At 44.6% G+C, this 18,960-nt stretch overlaps 1 protein-coding gene across 1 annotated transcript; it reads left to right on the forward strand.

The window, feature by feature from the left end:
- Positions 1-428: 428 nt before the first annotated feature.
- Positions 429-17,018, forward strand: LOC111065749 (hornerin). The gene is made up of 14 exons (XM_022354131.2): positions 429-898; positions 2,157-2,247; positions 11,278-11,735; positions 11,863-11,945; positions 12,036-12,228; positions 12,322-12,752; positions 12,824-13,958; positions 14,025-14,903; positions 14,970-15,113; positions 15,185-15,365; positions 15,425-15,541; positions 15,609-15,732; positions 15,819-15,973; positions 16,064-17,018. The coding sequence occupies exons 1-14, from the start codon at positions 879-881 to the stop codon at positions 16,286-16,288; spliced, it is 4,236 nt and encodes a 1,411-aa protein (XP_022209823.2). The 5' UTR covers positions 429-878; the 3' UTR covers positions 16,289-17,018.
- The last annotated feature ends 1,942 nt before the right edge of the window (positions 17,019-18,960 follow it).

Consider the following 18,960-nt stretch of genomic DNA (forward strand, 5'->3'; position numbering starts at 1 on the left):
ACAAAAAATACCGAGATTGTTCGGTAGAGCAACAATGAATCTACAAAACATACACGTTCCCGTTAGATTTAATTTGTATGGGCAAAATTTCAGCAGCATGGGGAATTTAGTGAGCATTGCTCTGCAACTTGGGCACGGTATAAAGATCTACAAAAAGAATATACAAACAGTTTTATTTTCCGAGGCTTAATTGAAAGCTTCTCTCTGTTTAAAAAGAGGGGTGTTAAGTGGGCTAAGTATCTTTTTCTTCGGTATATTTCGAAAATGATAAGGTATATTTGGGTATACTTCTCAGGGTCAGACGGGTATTTATAATCCATAAATCCGTGGTCACACTGCTGCTCAATGTTTTGGCCGCCGAACACGATATTGTCGAATTTTTTGTGCAGCGAAAAGCGGATTTGTTCGAATTCAGGCGGTGCATCTTATAAATAACAAGAAACATGCAGTTGCACAAACGAAAAGCAAAGCGAAAATATGGCCTGTAAATTATGTCATAAATGTGAAAGTGTTTTCCAGTTGCATTGCAACAACAACAACAACAAACGCAAAATCGTCCACGGCACGCATGTGAAAAAGGAGTGCGAGTGGGTAGAAAAAATCAATTGAGAAAGAAAAATTGCATTTTCGCTGCCGCGGCCAAAACGAAAATAAGTGAAAAAAATAGATATATATATATATATTAAGTGCGTTCGTGTGTGGTGTGTGTGTGTGTAAGGAAACAAAGTGGAATAAGCAGAGGCAAGCAGCAGAAATAGCAAAAGGAGACACAGCAGCAGCAGCAGCACCAGCGAAGACGACGACAACAACAACACCAAGAGAAACCCGCCGCCCCATCAGTCGAGACAGAGCGGCCAGTAATAAAGAGCAGAAAAAAAATGAGTTCAAGTTGTGAAAGGTGTGTGCCGTTACACTACAACTAGCATTACAACAAATGGCAGCAGCAGCATTAACAACAACAGCAACAACAACCTCTAGCTAGACAACGCAAATGTCGAAATTGTGTATACAATTTATTAAGAAAGCAAGCGGCAGCAGCAACAATGCAGATGCTTTTGTTAAATAAATTGTCTTGAATGCAGAAAATTTCAATGCAGAGTGCAGCTGGGTGGTGGGTGGCGTTCGCAAGAGAGAGAGAGAGAGTGTCAGAGCGTGAGAGGTAAAGGAGTCGGGGCGGGCCAAGTCCTCCTCTTTAAGGCGAGCCGCCTGCCGCTTTGACAGCTGCGTGCTGAAGAGAGTGTGTGAGTTAGTGCGTGTGTGCGTTCGTTTGGGTTGCTGGTGAGCCGCCCTCTACCCGGTCTCTCCCTGCATTTCTTTAGCTTGATTATATGCTAGTCTCGAGGCCGGCCCGGCCGTGGTCTTCGGCAAATTTATGCATTTTTTGGCTTTTGAGCCAAGCGTGCCTGCAAAATCGATTTTCTTGCAAGGCGCGGCAACAAGCGTCGTGCTGCCAAATATGCCAAAAAGAGAGCCCAGCCATGGCTGACACCCTCTCTTGCTCGCTCTCACTCCTTATTTCCCACTGTGTGTGTGTGTCTATGTGTGTGTGTAGGAAAGGACGGCCCCGCTGCAATTTTCAAATAAGGAAAAACCGGAAAACGCTTGACAAAATGTGCCTGTGTGTGTGTGAAGAGAAAAGCCCAATTGAGTGTGGGGGAAAACCAGACAAACACACACACGACACGCACAATAGTATCTATATAATGAATGAGATCTTACGCACAAAAGCCGAATTTGGTCAGCTTTTTTTCCGTATAGAAATTTGTCGCAACGAATGAATGAATTGACAACAGCGGAAGGGGGTGGACTTTTTCCCGTTCTTTTTGAGATTTCCCTTTCCTGCAGATTGCTCCTTTTAGCAGTGTTGTTGCTGTTGCTTTTTGTATGAGATATTTCTCTTCGCTTTGCTTTGGTAAGAGTGTGTTGTTTTTATTGCTGTTGGAGGGGCGTGTATTACAAAATATCTTGTACTTACGGTGCATGAAGAGGAGCGCACGGGCGTGAAGAGCATTCCTGAAATGCTTTTTTGGGCGCTCTAAAATAGAAGCAATCGCATTTTATGTCTTATTTATGTGTATTTTTCTTGCTCGCTCGCTTGCTTGCTATCCGTCCTTGTCTCATCATCTGTATCACTTTCTCTCTTTTTGGCCTTACAGAATAGAATGGGTAGAAATCATCGAGCCACGCACCAAGGAGCATATGTATGCCAATCTCACAACTGGCGAATGCGTTTGGGATCCACCAGAAGTAAGTTATTCCATTTTATTATATTCTAAACACTTTTAATCAGTGGAGCAATCTCCAGCAAAGAGAGAGATGTATACTAAGAGAACTTTAACATAAGATCACTCGCTCTCCTCTCACGGGGTTCATTAACCCTCCAAGGCGCTGTGTGTTGGGTGGATCTCTCAACTCAATGATTAGATGAACAATTTGTTTGTCCGGCTGGTTTCTTAATTATTATTCTGGGTCACTTGTTTGCACAATTTTCATGCTTGTGGTTTGGCTTGCAAATTTTCATAACCCAGTTCGTAAAGTGGCGTGACCAAGGTTAATTATATTAAAATATCTGTCGAATGATATAACTATTCTGATATAACAGCCAGAGAAAGCGTTTGCCGTCTTGAAGTGAATTCTTTGATAAATTTGTTTTTTCACGTCTCCTTTCAATCTGGGGCGTGCTTAAAATTTCCTTTTCTTCGCTACCTTTCATCTTTAAAAGCTCACATTCTCTTTTTCTTGATTTTTTTTCCATCTTCTAGAGCTACATTTTCTCTTTACTTGCTGCCTTTTATCCTTCATAACTAAGATTTTCATAGAGTATATTTTCATTTCCCTATTTTAAACCAAAACTAACATTTTCATAGAATATTCTTTGCTTTTTCCCCATTTTAAATCAAAACTTTTCCTTTTCAAGACAGCAAAAAAAAAAATAAAATAAACTAGAAAGTTGGAAATTGTTTGCTCAAAACCTTTTCCCTCTCTTGCTTCTTTTCCTTATGCTTTGGTTCCGCCACTCTTCCATTTTCCTGCTGGCTTTCCTAATGCGGCAACTCCTAAAAGGTGTTGCAGGCTAATAACTTCGGTCTCGCCCGCAGGCAGCCATACAGCCAAAGCAGAAAGGCAAACACAGACCTGGTTATCCTCATTTTGCCTCTATACGGTTTCATTTTTTTTTTGTGCCCTCTCAGTGCCGGAAGTAGTGAAAATTTCATTGATTTTGTTGGCTCCAATGTCCTCGTCGACTGCTGCCGGACGGCCTCGTTTCGCTTCTGATTGCACTCACACATGCAGTTTTGTGTGCCTGTGTGAGTGTTTGTACTGCTTCCTTAATGAGAGTCCTGCTTGCATGCTGAGAGAGTGCAGCAGTCCGTGTTTGCCTTGGGCCTGGCCGTCCATGGGTGTCCGTTTGACGCCATGATTTATTGCATGTGGTCTGGTGCCTGACCCTTTCCCATATCTCCTCCTCATCCACATCTGTGTGTGTGTGTGTGTGCGCGCTTGTGCTTTCTCTCTGCCTCTCTGTTACTCTTTCGAGTGTTTATTTGTGTGCATTTCATTTCGGTTTTTGTCACTCTCACTCTCTGTTTGAGTCATCGACAACGTCACCCACACACGCAGACACAGACGCAAACATACCGTTCTTGCTGTTGGCCATGGGGCGGCGCTAAAGCCTATATGACACTTACCGAAAGCAACGTAGAAGAGAGATGTCCCCCCCTGATCCATTATACCTGTCCAGTTTGTATACCATTAAGAAAATTAGTCTCACTGACCGCGTGTAATTTTGTAATTTTGAACATTAAGTAAGTGTCATACCTGGTCCCACAAAAGCGAACACAAGAGCAGAAAAACGAACAAAATATAGGTAAATATCAATGGCTGTGTTTGATCAGCAGGGTTAATTAATGATGATTAGCGGCAGCATATTCCATATTTGCGTAATACATTTCCCCATTAGAGAATCCTCCTTCTATATCTCCTATTTCTTGCGTGTGCGCTCTCCCTAAGCAGCAGCAGAAGCCCGCCCTCAATTCAGTATCTGATTGCAGCGACGTCAACGTAAACGTCAGCGTCAGCGTCAGCAGTGACGCCAGCTGCACTGCAATTGTTGCTGCTGCTTCCCCTTCAGCGCTGCTGCTGCGGAAGCGAATCCTTTTCACTGCGCAATATAATCTAAAGAATTTATGCAGAGCAGCGTGAAAAAGACATTATTAAAGGAGTCAAGCGGGCAGGGGGGGGGGGGGGATCACACTCCACTTCCTCTTTACATCCCCCCCACCGATGCTTCCGCTTGCCTCTCTTTGCCATCATTATGCCACCCCCGCAGTGCTGTCTAACGTGCTCGAAATTAGCAACATTCTCTCTGCTTGTCCATACCCTTGCAGCGACAGGGTATTTTTATTTTGGCCAGATGTTTGTAACGCACGGGGGAAATACGCATTTACGACCCTATAACGTGAATATATTCGTGATTATAACTAAAAACGGAGTCAATATAGCCATAGTTTTTAAAATAGCTTGGCCAAATTTAATCAAAATCATATAAATATATTAGTAGGAAGGTTCGAAAGGTGTATTAACCGCGTGAGGTGGTCTCTTAGCTAAAACTCCTTTCGTCTGCTGTTGAAAGTTTTTCTCTGCCTGCCTGCTGCTGTTGCTGCTGCTGTTCTTGTTTTTGTTGCTGTTGGCCAACTTGCAGCTTTTTGTTTTAGCGACGCTGCCGCGCGCTGCTTTTGTTGTAGCGTGCTGCGCTCTTTTTGGTGTCACCAGCAGAAAGCTGAAGCAGCAGCAGCAGCAACAGCAACAAGAACTTGCGGACTGCGTTCATTGTACGTGATTTGAAATTTATTCACAGTTGGGACTACTCTTTTTTTGTGTGCTTCTCTGTGTGCTTTTTATTATAACTCGACATTACACCCTGCCATACCCTGTGCCCCTCTCTCCTAGGGCGCTTTGTCAACTCTTTCCTAATACTTTTTTCTGTTGTTGCTTTTTGCTCGTTTGCCTTTGTAAAACTTCCGGTTAATAGGGACCAGCAGAAGCAGAAGAAGTAGCAAAAGAAGACAGCGACAGCAGAGTGAGAGGAAGCAGCAGAAGAAAGCATACAAGAAAAAGTAGCTGCCCTCACGACGAACGTCGCTCGTTTCATGTTACAAAAATTCGCCCCGAACGAGCAGGCCGGCCCCCGAAGCCAGGCAAAACGATAATGTTCACGTGTGTCCGCCGGCGTCACCCAAAACCAGGTGAAGCGAGGGGGCCCCAACACGATGAGGGTAAACCAAAAGCGGCGCCGGTGGTTAAGGCTCCTCAAATATGGTCAGAGCCCGATCTGGGCTTCCACTCTTGGCCTTCCAACAGGTCGCAGTGCGCAGTGGGAGAAACGGTGGTGTCACTGCTGCTACGCAATCGTCAAAATATTTCAAATTGTTATTAGTCGGTAATGTGTGTTGGGTATATTCGACTTGAGAGGGCTCCTTCATCCTTTAATATGAATACTGTAATTGGAATGTATTCATCATTCAGGCATGGTACTCACAAGATTATGCAGGGAAAACTCGCTTGAGTGGGTATTTCCCCCTTCTCTACCCACCATTAGGCTAATATAGACGATAGTCCTGCATGTTAATCACTCTCTTCTGTGTCTGGTTTTACTGTAGATGCATCTCGGCTGCACTCCCTCCCTGTCTGCTGGGTATGTCATAAATCGATTACTTGCCCCCTCTCTCGAGCTATTGGCCATAGCCTTCTTGGGCAAGGTATGGCTTCCTGTCTTGGCCAAAGTGTGCTTTTGGGTTACACACACACACACACACACACACACAGGCACATACCATCTAACCATCTCTTCCGCGTTGTTTGGCATAGTTTGAAAGCAATTACAAACCCAATTAAATGTGCATAAATATTGCTAATGAATTTTGTGGCTATTAGAGATACTTTCAGGCATGAAATAAGAAATTGGGAAATGCCTCCATGCCCTACATGAGAAGTGAGTGTGGGGGGGGGGATACATGAAAACTGTCTACTGTGGGGCTGGTGGCTGGTTGCTGGTGGATGACGTGCGATCTATATTCGTTGGCTGGTATTTGCTTAGTCACATTTTATGAGTTAGCTTCAAGCCGCGATAAGACCTCCTCCATTATAACCCACACAGATTCATTTGAATATGACAACAAATCAGGCATATTTATTTGTTTGATTAACGATTATTGATATTGCACACATTTCAATTTCATTTTCGATCTCAGAATAAATTTCGCTGTGCGCGCAAACAGCGAACTGGTAGAAGAAAACCCATAAATAAGCTTAAGACTAGGCTCTCTGGCACTGCCCCCGCGCGCCCGTAGATCTATAAATAAATTATTGGTAATGGGAATGGGCATATTCCGGAGATCAGAATTCCGCCTGCTGGCTCCCTCGAGAATGTGAAACATGTGGACAACGTTTCGATAATTCCTCTCTGCCTCTGTCCTCTGCCTCTGACTCTGTCCTCTGCCTCTGGCGATTATCTATAAATCTAGAGACCTTTGATGGTTATTGCTTTTGTCTGGATTGCACCAAGAAATTCTCTGATCGTATTAAAAGTTTCCGATAATTCGAAATAACTTCTATGCATGTGTCCATCGCTTTTACTTCCAACGGCAAACCCCCAAACTCCGTTTTGGGTAGCCAACAATTCAATTCCATTCATTGGATACCATTTTGGGGGGACACATTCCATTCGAATTCGCACAACTCTTTGAACAGTAGTCTGGCCAGACAACTCATTCATTAGTCCCTCAGATGTTATCGGTGGCTCCATTGGTGGGGGCTATTTTCAGATCTCTGCTTGCTGGGCTTCAAATATTCGCTCTGATGATGACCTAATTTACAAAAAAAAAAAAACAACAACAAAAATACGGAAAAACGAAATACATTTCTGTTCAATTTTATTTGTTTTTTAGGCGTATGTATTTCTGTGCGTCTGTGGATCATTTAATTTAATGTTGGCTATTTTTTCCAAGCATGATTCACTTTCGGATCGAACGGAAGGAGGCGGGAGGGAGTGTGGTCCATAACTGACCTCGGCAACAGTGTTACGGCCAGACCCCAACCACAACCCCACCCCATTGGAAATCTCGTGCTTGCGCCACTCTTTGTGGCCCGTCCACCATTTGCCGCTGATTAAAGTTGGAATTGTTTTTCAATAAGTGCCCAGACTGCCGGACCCAGAGCAGAGCAGCGTAGCGAACATCTCTATCTATTCCGTGGAATACTTAGTGTGGCAAATTGAAGGCAATAGATAACGCCACGAAATGCATTACATGCGTAAGAATGTTCTATATATAAAGTTATAGCGCTCTCCCATTGGCACAATCAGCTGATCGTCAATTGGGGGAAATTAGTGAGGTTTGATTGGGGCAAACATAATGGCATTAACATCATCATCATTCTTATATCTTAATTCTATTCTTGTTTTTGCCAGCTCAGTTGGAAAATTGTATATATGTACAACTTTTCCATGCTTCATAATAATAATTGTGTGGATGACAAACAGAAACCGCCTCTCTATATCTTGGATATATCTTTTGAGGTCTTTCATCTTCAATCTGATGGAACGGCATGAGTAAGAATTGTGAGCAGAGTTTGCCATAACAAAAAACAAATCATGTTGATGCTTTAATCCCATACAAATATTACGAAAATATGAAGGAAATTTGACGAGTTCTTTTCACATTTTTTGCCCAAGTCAAGTGCAATGCTCTTGAACGCATTCTTCTCCTCTTCCTACAGCACAAAAACAATGAAATTTTTGGTGCGGGGAACAGCTGAATGGCAAAACGAAAATCCAGTGTCAGAGTATATGGGAATACTCGGTATTTGGATATATTTAAAGCAAGAAAACTACCAAAAAAAAAATGTTTCAAATAATAAGGGAATTATTTAATTATTTATTATTTAATTATTTAATTTTATCTTTTAATGAAACACTTTCATAACTTATTTTGCTGGCATAATATTGAGGTCTAAAAAACTACCATATCTAGGGGAATTCTGACATCTTATGGTAAAAAAAAAACACTATTTACTCGGTTTCCACATGTTAAATCTACTCCTATGGGGTATACAAAGTTCCATCAATCTAAAATAATATTTTATGTTCTCTGCCAGATGTGATAAAGATGTAGGCCATAGACCATCCCATAGTAGGCACTCTCCACTTCCAGCCCATTGTTGTTGTTGCTATATTTCCATAATTACAAAAAAATATTTGGAATATCGTACAAGGCCATAAATGAGGGCGAGTCGAGTCGAGTCGACTCGAGTTGTTGGATGTTTCTTAGTTAAATAGTAAAATCTCTCTCTCACGCTACTGAAAGGTAGAGGGAAGATCTGATAAGTAGTGGGGGCATCTGGACAAACTGGATGACTGACTGACTGACTGACTGACTTGCCGGACTTGACTGACAGTTGGAAACGCAACAATGCGAAAAGCGTAACGAGACGACATTGCCATCGCTGGCTGGCATCCCAGTCCCATCGCATAGCATAGCATTGTGGCCCCCCTACTGATGAGTAGCCTTGCCCCAATCAGCGTCTGGTCGCGCCCACAAATTATGCAACATGCGACGCGCAGTTGAGTGGCGGCTCCCGGCTGCTCTCCTCCCCCCCAAATGGAAATGGAAATGGTAATGGAATACCAGAAATGAAAAGCAGCCAAGCTGAAAGCTTTCATTTGCAATGGACAGCAGCAGCAGAGGATTGGGTGCAGTTGCAACCACAATAACAGTAACAGTAGCAAACCAGCAACAAAAGCTGCAGATTAAAAACGAGCGTGGGTCAGGGCTGGGGGGGCGGGACACAGCACAGCAGGGTATGTTACAGAAAGGGTAAGGCACTCAAGAGAAACATATCGAGCGAGATATAGAAGGGCGACGTGTACCCTTACCTACTACATAGTGTACCTTGGCTTGACATCTCCTGCTCTGCTGCCGCCTTCTCCCGCCTTCCCCCCTCCCTCCCTTCCTACTCTTCAACTTTCTGCCTCTTTCCACTCTTTAGCTCTGCTCTTCATATCCCATTTTGAGGTCCGGGGCCCTGTGCTTTTACTGTGGGCAGGCGCATCTGCAGTGCAAAAAGTTCAAGGTCAGCCCACGCTGCAGCAGTAGCAACAGCAGCAGCTGCTGCTGCTGCATGCATTTTGCAGAAATAACCCTGACTTCTCTGACAGAAAGAGATGCCAATTCAGAGCCCACACAGGGAGAGAGAGAGGGAGAGAGAATGAGAGCGAGATGGAGCGGATTAAACACACGCGCCTCGTGGACAAGGCCATTGAATGGGCGGGCAGGGGGTAGCGCGTAGGCTGTGCGGTAGGGGGGAGTGGCTGTGCCAGGAATACATCGAGAAACCTTGTTGTTTGTCAAGGCACTTGTTGTATTTGCTCTGGCAGATAAAACCCTTCAGATTCAGATTAAAACCACACACAAAGCTCTTTGTGCACGCTCTCTCCACCTCCCTCTCTCTCCACCTCCCTCTCTTTCAAGTTTGCTGATTAAGCCGAAAAGAAAAGCTCTTGTGTGCAAAAAACAAAAAAAAAAGAAATACCAAAATAAATTCGTTTTGTGTAATTGTTGGTTATAATTCAAGAGGTTCGGTTGAGTGAGCGGGGGGTGAACGCAACAACAATAGAGGATCCAACAACGGAGGCGACTTATCATTCATTGCCCAAGACATCGCATAATGTCCGCTGTGTCTGTCCGTCCGTCTGTCTGTCTGCCTGTCTGCCTGTTGGGTCCAGTGTCAGTTCTGTTGAAATTTTTGGTGTGAGACAGATGTGTGGAAACGTGCCAAAGTCTGTATGGCGATAAGATGACAAGCGAACTACAAACAAACATACGTACATACATAAAAAAAAGTAGAAACTATTTAAGCTTAACTGAATTGGAAACGAAAACAGAAACATTCAAAAGAAACAACAAAAGCTTCCATTTTATATAGATTTATTAGGTTTTATCTATTTTTTAAAGAATTATGGTTTTTTTCTATGGCAGAACTTTTTTTAAAGAATTTTTGAAAACTGGTATTTTTTTTTTAAGCTTTTTTCATTTCAAGGGTTGTACATTTGGTACCTGATCGCGTTCCTTTGTTCCCAATTGGCAGTTGGGCCCGCCGCCTTCAAAAAGGTATTTTTTGTTCATTTTTTCCATATTTTAGGTTTGGTTAACGAATTTTAGCTCCAAAGTCTCTCCATAGATTTTAATGAGCGATACCTTAAACGACGCCAAATTAACGCACCTATACACGAAAAAATAGAGGACACAAGATATAATTTTTTTTCGACTTTTCCTGAGTTTTTAAAGTCAAAATTTCGTAAAAAATACCCCACAAAAATCATCATTTTTGCATTTCAACGTTACCTCTGAAAAAAGCTTAAAAAAAAAATACCAGACTTCAAAAATTCTTCAAAAAAAAGTTCTGCCATAGAAAAAAAACCATAATTCTTTAAAAAATTTTAAAGCCCCATATCTATCAGAAAAAGTCGGTTTGGATCCTTGAGGAAAAAAAAAGTTCGATTTTGTCGAGTAGTGTAATCAATGACTCTATCATTTTTATAGGGGACTCAAGGGTATTATTTTATTTGTGGTAAAAGTGGATTTGTGCAACGTAGAATATACATTGTAGATGTAGATAACAGATAAAGCTAAATGTTTGAAGTATTTTTTTTTTTAAAAAAAATTTATATACTGACTGAGTACGGGTATAAAAGTAGAGTCGCGTCTCCAGAAGCGACTCACACGTTCCTTCTTGTTAAGGTTTGTTTCGATTATCTTTCTTTATTTATTCATATGTTTGCATAGATAGATGATAGATAAATATGAATCTGGGTTTTGATACTGCAAATGCTTTCTTCGCTCTCTTTTGCCAACAGCTGATCGGCATGTAAATGTACATCATTAATCAGCTGATGTAGGCCTCTCTGCTTGTACGAATTCTAAGGCTGAGTCATGGGAGGAGCCACTGACCATCAGTAGTTCCTGAAGTTCCTAACACTGACCTACTCGTAGTCTTTATCATCCCTAAGTGCTCGCTTAATACCAGAATCAGATGCTGGTTTCCACATTCCCCAAGTTACCCCGATTCGCCCACCTACGTATAAAACATAAATAATAATAATAATAATCCAAGCTACTACTATAATGATTTGCCACGCGTTTCATCTCGTTCCATCTCGTTTCGTTCCCGTACCCGTACCCGTTCTCATTCCCGTTCCCGTTCCGTTTTGTCGCATTACAGGATGTGCCAATTAAGCGGACCGACTCATCGCAGTGGTGGGAACTGTTTGATACGAATACGCAACGATTCTACTACTATAATGCGGCCACGCAGAAGACCGTGTGGCATCGGCCGAGCAAGTGCGACATTATACCGCTGGCCAAGCTGCAGACGCTCAAACAGAACACCGATCCCAGTGAGCGGCGGGAGCAGACAACGCCCCAGAAGCATCCACCGCCGCAGCAGCAGCCAACACAGCTACAACCACAGACACAGACACAACCACTGCTGCAGCAACAGCAACAGCAGCAGCAGCATCTGCCACAGCAGGCATCGCCCATGTCAGGGCCAAATAAGAAGGGGCGTGGCCAGCGTATCAGCGGCGGTAATGGTACAGTGGCCAGCTCCGAGGAGAAGCTGCCCGGCACTGGCACTGGCACTGAAATGATCTCTAGTCCGCGTGGACGCCAAAGCTTTCGGTGAGTTGAGTAAACCCTTTGGCCTGCCTCCAGCCAGTTTGTTTATACATATATACATACATATATGTATGTGTATGTGTGTGTGTGTATCTGTGTTTACATTCCATTTGGGGGCATCGTTTTGCAGCGTCGGCACAGGTGACTCATCCCGCTCGATGGACCTGCAGCAGCAGCAGCAGCAGCAGGCCTACGCCTCCAGACGTTCACAAGGTAAGCGGCAGCGGCTCTGCTCCTTTATTTTGGCTTTTTGGAAGATCGAAATAAAATGACTCACTCCTGAATTGTTCTTGTTTCACACAGACTCCTGCAATCACTACAAGGAATCGGGCAAATCCAGTGACTCGAGCCTGTCCAGTGCGCATGGCTATCGACGCTTCAACGATGCGGGCAATGGCATAGGCGGAGTGCCAGCAGCAGCACCTGGCCACGCCGAGAGCTTGCGGCTGGGCTCCCTGCAAAAGCATCAGCGCAGCGGCGGCAAGGATAATGGAGCGTAAGTGGACCCTAAACACCCTTAAAGTCTCTCCGCCTCATTCTCATTAGCCACATTTTAATGCTTGTCCCCTGGGTTTCGGTGCGCCTATAGCTTTGAAATGTTGCAAGAGAGCGTCAGCTCGCATAATTTACCGCATGGCACCACAACGTCCAACACATCCTCATCGTATATTGGTGGCGGCACGGGCACGGGGATGGGCACTGGCACGGGCACGGCCACGGGCACGGGCAGTGGCAGTGGCTATGGCGACAAGTACTTTGATCATCAGCTTCTGCCCAATCATATGCAGGGCTATTGCTCATCCAAGTCATCGGACATTGCCTCGCCCACCCACTCCATACATACGCCGCAGTCGCAAAAGAAGAAGATATCGCCAGATGCAGCGCCTACGGCCACGCCGTACAATTACGCACAGCAGCAGCATCAACAAAGGCACGCACAACGCACTGGAGGAGGTGGAGCAGGCGTAGGCGGTGGCGGCGGAGTTGCAGGAACGCCAGTGGGTAAATCTTATGGCGGAGGTAAAGTGAAATGAACTTTGTTGTGCTGCTTTCCATTCTAAACCAATCTGACTTTTCCCCCCGCATTGTAGATCGCGAGTACAAAGTGTCGTTGGCCCGCTCCGGCAGCTTCATGTCTTCCTCGATCAATCCCGCTGCCGCTGGACATCACAGCAAATCCTATCGCAAGAGCAGCGCCGAAGCGGCCAATGGCGGGGCAGCCAGCGATGATTCAATGCACGAGAAGTATTTCAAATCGGTGGAGAATACGCCACTGTCCAGGCGACGGCACACAACCAATGCCACAAAGAGTGGCAGTGCGGGGGGCGGCGGTGCCAGTGGCAGCAATACAGCCACAAGTACAGCGGGCAGCGGCAGCAGCAGCCACAAGAAGCACTCGAGCGACTCGAGTCCACAGAGTCCGATTAGTCCGCAGACAAAGAGCTCGCGGCAGGCCAAGACGAGTGCCACGAATCCGCTGCCCCAGCTGCAGCACTCGCCCAGGATCCAGGAGCCCAGTCACAGTCTGGATCTGCTGAGCCTCGAGCGGATCACGCTGGGCAAGGCGGCGGCACCCATCTCGCCTGGCGGCGGAGCAGGCACCGAGAATCTGGGCCTGCTGACGCACTCTTCGCGTGGCTCCAATGACTCTGCCCGGCAGCGCCAGAAGTCCAACAACTCGACGGCAAATCGCTCGCAAACGCATCATTATCCCGGCCAAGGATCGCTGCGGCACAGCGCCAGCTCCAGCCTGGACAAGCGTGGTGGTGGTGGTGGTGGCGGTGGTGGTGGCTACCACCACAGCGGTGTGGCAGAGAAGCGACGCTCCAAGCAGCAGCAACAGCAGCATCACCTGCAGGCGGAGAACAGCGATGCAGAGTACGACAATGGCAACACTTCGCCGCTGTACAGCAACTGGGATCAGGAGATGCCGCATCTGTGGGAGATGCAGCACTACATCATCGAGCAGGCGAAGCTCTCGGGTCGCTATGACTATCGCGTTGGCGATGGCAACGACTCGGACTCGTATCACTCGGACAGCCAGTCGGAGCATTCGCTGTCTGGCCATGAGCCGGACAACGAGGACTCGGATGGCGGCTCCGATACGCACGGTGGCTACTTGGAGCACAACTATGGCATGATCGAGGATTATGCCAACATGGGCGACAGTGCCTCCTACTATGCGTATCAGTATCCGCCATATGATCCTGCTGGCAGAGAGGATATGTAAGTTTGGGCGCCCATAGAACGAGCAAAGCCAAAATTAATTCCACTTTTCTTTCCCTATACCAGTTCCGATAATGTGGAGGCTGTGCTCGAGGGGATTGGCGGCAATGCGGAACCCTCAACGCAACCCTCTGTGCCCAAGCCAAAGCCTCAGCCTCTGCCTCAGCCTCGCTATCAGTTCGCACACTATGACACCGTATCGCACAGTCCCTCGGCCGGCGGCGCCTACCATGGTCAGCAGCTTTACTCGAATACCCCACCCTATCAAGGTCATGGTCATGGGCATGGCCATCACGTCCAGCCACCGGCACCGCCGCATCAGCAGCTGCATCTGGATCCGAGCGACTCCAAGCAGAAGCAATCACAAACGCTGCCCTCGCCCAATCGTCAAATCTCGCGTCTGGCAGCAGCCGGCAGCCATCAGGGATCGGCAGCAGCAGCAACAGCCACAGCATCAGCCAAAGATGAGGCCAATCATGGCCCCCACAGCCATAGTCTGGTTGCCGGACAACAGCAGGGCACGGCCGCTAGCTTGTCACGTGCGGGTGGCCATAAGCTGGCACCGCCATCGCTCAAGCCCACCATACAGCAGATCTTTCCGCCCAGCGATCGGGCACCGGGTGGCATCAATAGCGGTATGGGACACGGCGCCACGCTGGCCTGCATGAAGGAATGTGATATCGAGAAGTTTGCCGCCGACAATCTGAATCTGCACTCGAAGGGCATCTTCCGGAAGAAGGCATCGGTGCGGGATATGCTCAGTTGGACGGCGGAGGCCATCAGTCGGCCCATGCTGACCCTGTCGCGGGACAAGGCTGACAAGAAGACGGCCATTGAGCTGTTCAAACTGGTCCAGATCTACATGGCTGATCGAAAGGCACGCATGGGCATGAATCTCAATTCGGTGGCCATTGACATCATCACCGCATCCTTGCCGCAGCAACAGTGAGTCTTTTAAGTCTATGGAAATGGTCTCTAAATGTCTGTGTATTTTCCCTATATCCCTTGCAGATTAAGGGATGAGCTGTATGTGCAGTTGTGCCGCCAAACGACGGAGAATCCCAAGCGAGAGTCGCTCATACGTGGCTGGGAACTGATGGCCATTTGTTTGTCCTTTGTGCCGCCTTCGCCCACCTTTCAGCCCACGCTGCTCAAGTATGTTCCCACCTATTCCATCTCTCTGACTTGCTTTTATTATTCAACACAAATTGTATTGCCCCTTGCAGCTATGTGAATCGCCATAGGGATCCTTCGTTTGCCACCAGCTTCATGGAGGTGTGCAAGTGGCCCATTCATGTGCAGATCTCGCATTATGCGACAGTCTGCTGTCGTCGCTTGGATCGCATAGGCAGCAGCGGCAGAAGACTGGCCAAAAAGCCCACAGAAGATGAGGTGGAACAGGCGAGGGTGAGTCGCAAACAATAATGATAATTTAAATCCCAATATCTAAGCGATTTTTATTGCAGCAACAAATCCTGCGGAACAGCATGTTTGGCAATACGCTGTCAGAGGTGATGGACCTGCAAAAGGATAAGTTTCCATTTCGCAAGTTGCCCTGGATACAGACCACACTGTCAGAGCATGTGAGTAGCCGCCCAACAGCAGTGTGCCCCAGGGAAGTTCTCTTAAACGTTTGGGGGTTTCTTTCAGGTTCTGCTGCTTAATGGCAAGCAAACGGAGGGCATATTTCGCGTCTCAGCGGATGTGGATGAGGTGAGCTGCATGAAGAATCGCCTGGATCGGTGGGATGTTCCTGACTATAAGAACACAATGGGTAAGGGGCATAATAATGCAACCAACCAACCAACCAACCATTGGTAGAGCTTACTAAGCAGAGTGTTCCTGCCATTGCCGTTTCAGTTGATGCCCATGCCCCAGCGAGCCTGCTTAAGCTGTGGTATCGCGAACTGTATGATCCGCTTATACCGGATGCCTATTATGAGGATTGCGTGAATACCGAGGATCCCGACAAAGCCAAAGAAATATTTACTAAGTTGCCCGAAATAAATCAGCTGGTGAGTGTTTTATGGGCAGATCTAAACAAGAGAGAGCAGCTTGTAAATGATTCGATTGGATTGGATTGATTTGATTGGCTTGGTTTGCAGGTTCTAACGTATCTAATACACTTCCTGCAACAATTCTCCATTCCGGAGGTGGTGAGCAATACCAAAATGGACTCCTCGAACCTGGCCATGGTATTTGCACCGAATTGCCTGCGCTGCACATCCGATGATCCCAAGGTGATATTGGAGAATGCGCGCAAGGAGATGTCGTTTATGCGCACCCTAATACTGCACATGGACACCACAAAAGTGGAGAATCTGGTCTAGAATACAAACTACTACCTACCCTAACCCTACCTACCCTACCTATCTACCTATCTACCTATCCCTATATGTAAACGTTATTAACCTATCCTAGCTTTACTCTACACCAAAAAACAAAAAAAATCTTAACTTAAACTTGAATTTCTACAATCGGAAACGAAGGAAAGAATCTTAACTATTACTTTAATGTTGAAACTCATTTTGCTGCTCGCATTTTCTCCAGTCTAATTGCTATCCAAAAACTCGAATTTTATTATTATTATTATTTTTTGTATTGTCTAGGCAGCTTGTTCAGAACAAACAGCAGCAGCAGCAGCAAATCACACACTCGAAATACTCGAAGAACTTGCAACATTTAGTGCTTTTTGAAACCAAAAAAAAAAAAAAAACAAAAACGAAAAGAATATGAAGAATGAAAAATGAAAATAAGATAACCAAAACTGTTAACTCAATGTGTGCATGCCTAGTTATGTGTCAAATTGTAGTTGAATTAATTTAATTTGCATTTCGAATTATTGTGTTTATTAACTTTAAATGGAATTTAAATCAAAGCAAAGGCAAAACCAATACTCAAAGCAACTCTTAACTCTCAAAAAAGAAATAAAAATAAAAGAAAAGAAAAGCAAAGCAAACCTTGAACAACTTCTTGCAGAAGCCTATAAATAGTTCTAAAGTAAAGATAAACCTAAAGATAAATATATAAATATAAATATTAAAGAATAACAAATCTATATATGTATGATGTATGTATGAAATGATGGGCAGCAACACAGAGAGAGAGAGAGAGAGAGAGAGAGAGAGAGAGAGAGTGGAAGAGTGGAAGAGAAGTGAATCAAATGAAATAAGAGGTTAATGATAAAACTGCTTATAAATTACATTTGCAGCCAACGTAGTGCTATATACAAAATATTTATTCAATTTGCATAAAAAAAAAGAAATACAAATTAAATTAAATTAAAAGTACCCGTAAATAAACCAATAAACAAATTGTTCAAATCCAACAAACAAACCAATTACAATGGACAACAAAAACTCAACTGAAACAGAATATAAATGTATACATATAAATATATTGTATGGGCGAGCGACACATGTTTCGAAGGGAAGGTGATCGAATAAAGTTATATATGTATAAATTAAAAAGCCTACACCGCAAATGTTAAATATATTTCATTCGAGTCTTATCTGCTCTGTCCACATGCCTACTATAAGTCGGGACACATTATAAATTCAGGCAGCTCTTCCTTGGGCACAATTTATGCCCAATTTTGAAGTCATTTCGAACCGTTTGTCTCCTGATAATTGCTAATAATTTAGCGTCACTTGACGACCTAAAGCCCCCACACAGCCCTGGGCACCTTATCAATAGAGAGACAGCAAGAGAGAGGGGCAGACAGCTGGTACTGTGTGCAGAGCCCCCGTCAATACCTTGGGCCATACACCAAAAAAAATATATATTTCACTATTTCCATATACATACATACCTTGCACCTTTTATTTTGTGTGTGTGTGGCTTATCAGCCTTCATTATTCATTATGTTCGTTTAATTTGGCTTAAAGCACAAAATTGTTTGTAAATGGCAGTTATAGCCTTACCATTGAGTGGTACCCAAAACCCCCCACTCGAACTGTTCATACACACTCGTACCCGCACTCGTATATCGCGATAGTTGTGAGCACTCACTCACACTCACCTTGTGATCTATCATAATATGGCCGCGTGCTAAATTGTATATCTTTTAGTTGGATAGGATTGTGTTTATAGGGTGGGGAGTTACACAACTGATTCTATGATTGCAAGAAGCAAGTGCCAACATTAATGATGAATCTGATGCTTTGCTAGTGCATATAGGGAACGATATTACATACATACATACTTCCTATACTTCCTAGATGTTCGTAGAATATTCATGACTGCTGAAGAGATATTCTTCTTTGTATGATCAAAGTTTTTATTTTTTTTTGTGTATTTGGAAGATATAAAAGCTAGAATTATATAAATTACTATAGCATCTATCTTTCTATAACGCTAAAAGAAATACCTTTAATTGAAAGAGTTTGGCCAGCACTATTATTTTTGAATGATAAGTTTATTTTCCGCTTTTTAGCGCATTATAAAAGATACATTTATGTAGATAGAGTTCCCTAAAATTATTATTCCCCTTCTCTGAGATAGGCGTTTTTTTTTTTTAATATTTGTTGGGAAAGATATGATGAATTCTGTTCCCTGAATGTCGTTGCATATAAAACCCAACCCTTATTTGAACAGTCATGTGAATTCGTTCATTTATTATGTGAATTTTGGTAGAATCATAAAACTTAATCGGCAATCGATTGCGTGTATTTTATTGCCCGATTCAGCCAAAGAACCCCCACCACAACAATCTATTTGTAAATTGGTTCAATCATATTTAGTTTCTAAGGAACTCTATCGGAATGAATACTCGTCGTGTATTGCCTGAACTCAAACCAAATTGAGTCACTGAGGTTAATCTTTTTCGAGAGTTTAGCCATTCTAAAGCGCGCGTCATGAGCCTTTAGTGAGTCCCTGAGCCTTGAGTGAGTCCCTGAGCCTTGAGTGAGTCCCTGAGTCATGAGTGAGTCCCTGAGCCTTGAGTGAGTCCCTGAGCCTTGAGTGAGTCCCTGAGCCTTGAGTGAGTCCTGAGCCTTGAGTG

This window comes from Drosophila obscura, unplaced genomic scaffold (assembly GCF_018151105.1).
Source record: "Drosophila obscura isolate BZ-5 IFL unplaced genomic scaffold, ASM1815110v1 contig_4, whole genome shotgun sequence".
NCBI classification, from domain to species: domain Eukaryota; kingdom Metazoa; phylum Arthropoda; class Insecta; order Diptera; family Drosophilidae; genus Drosophila; species Drosophila obscura.

Bases quoted from the DNA above. Each gene is read 5' to 3' on its own strand.
- LOC111065749 (XM_022354131.2), top strand. From the start codon at position 879: ATGAGTTCAAGTTGTGAAAG. The intron at 899-2,156 runs GTGTGTGCCGTT...TTGGCCTTACAG, and splicing joins ATGAGTTCAAGTTGTGAAAG to AATAGAATGGGTAGAAATCA. The intron at 11,946-12,035 runs GTAAGCGGCAGC...TGTTTCACACAG, and splicing joins CGCCTCCAGACGTTCACAAG to ACTCCTGCAATCACTACAAG.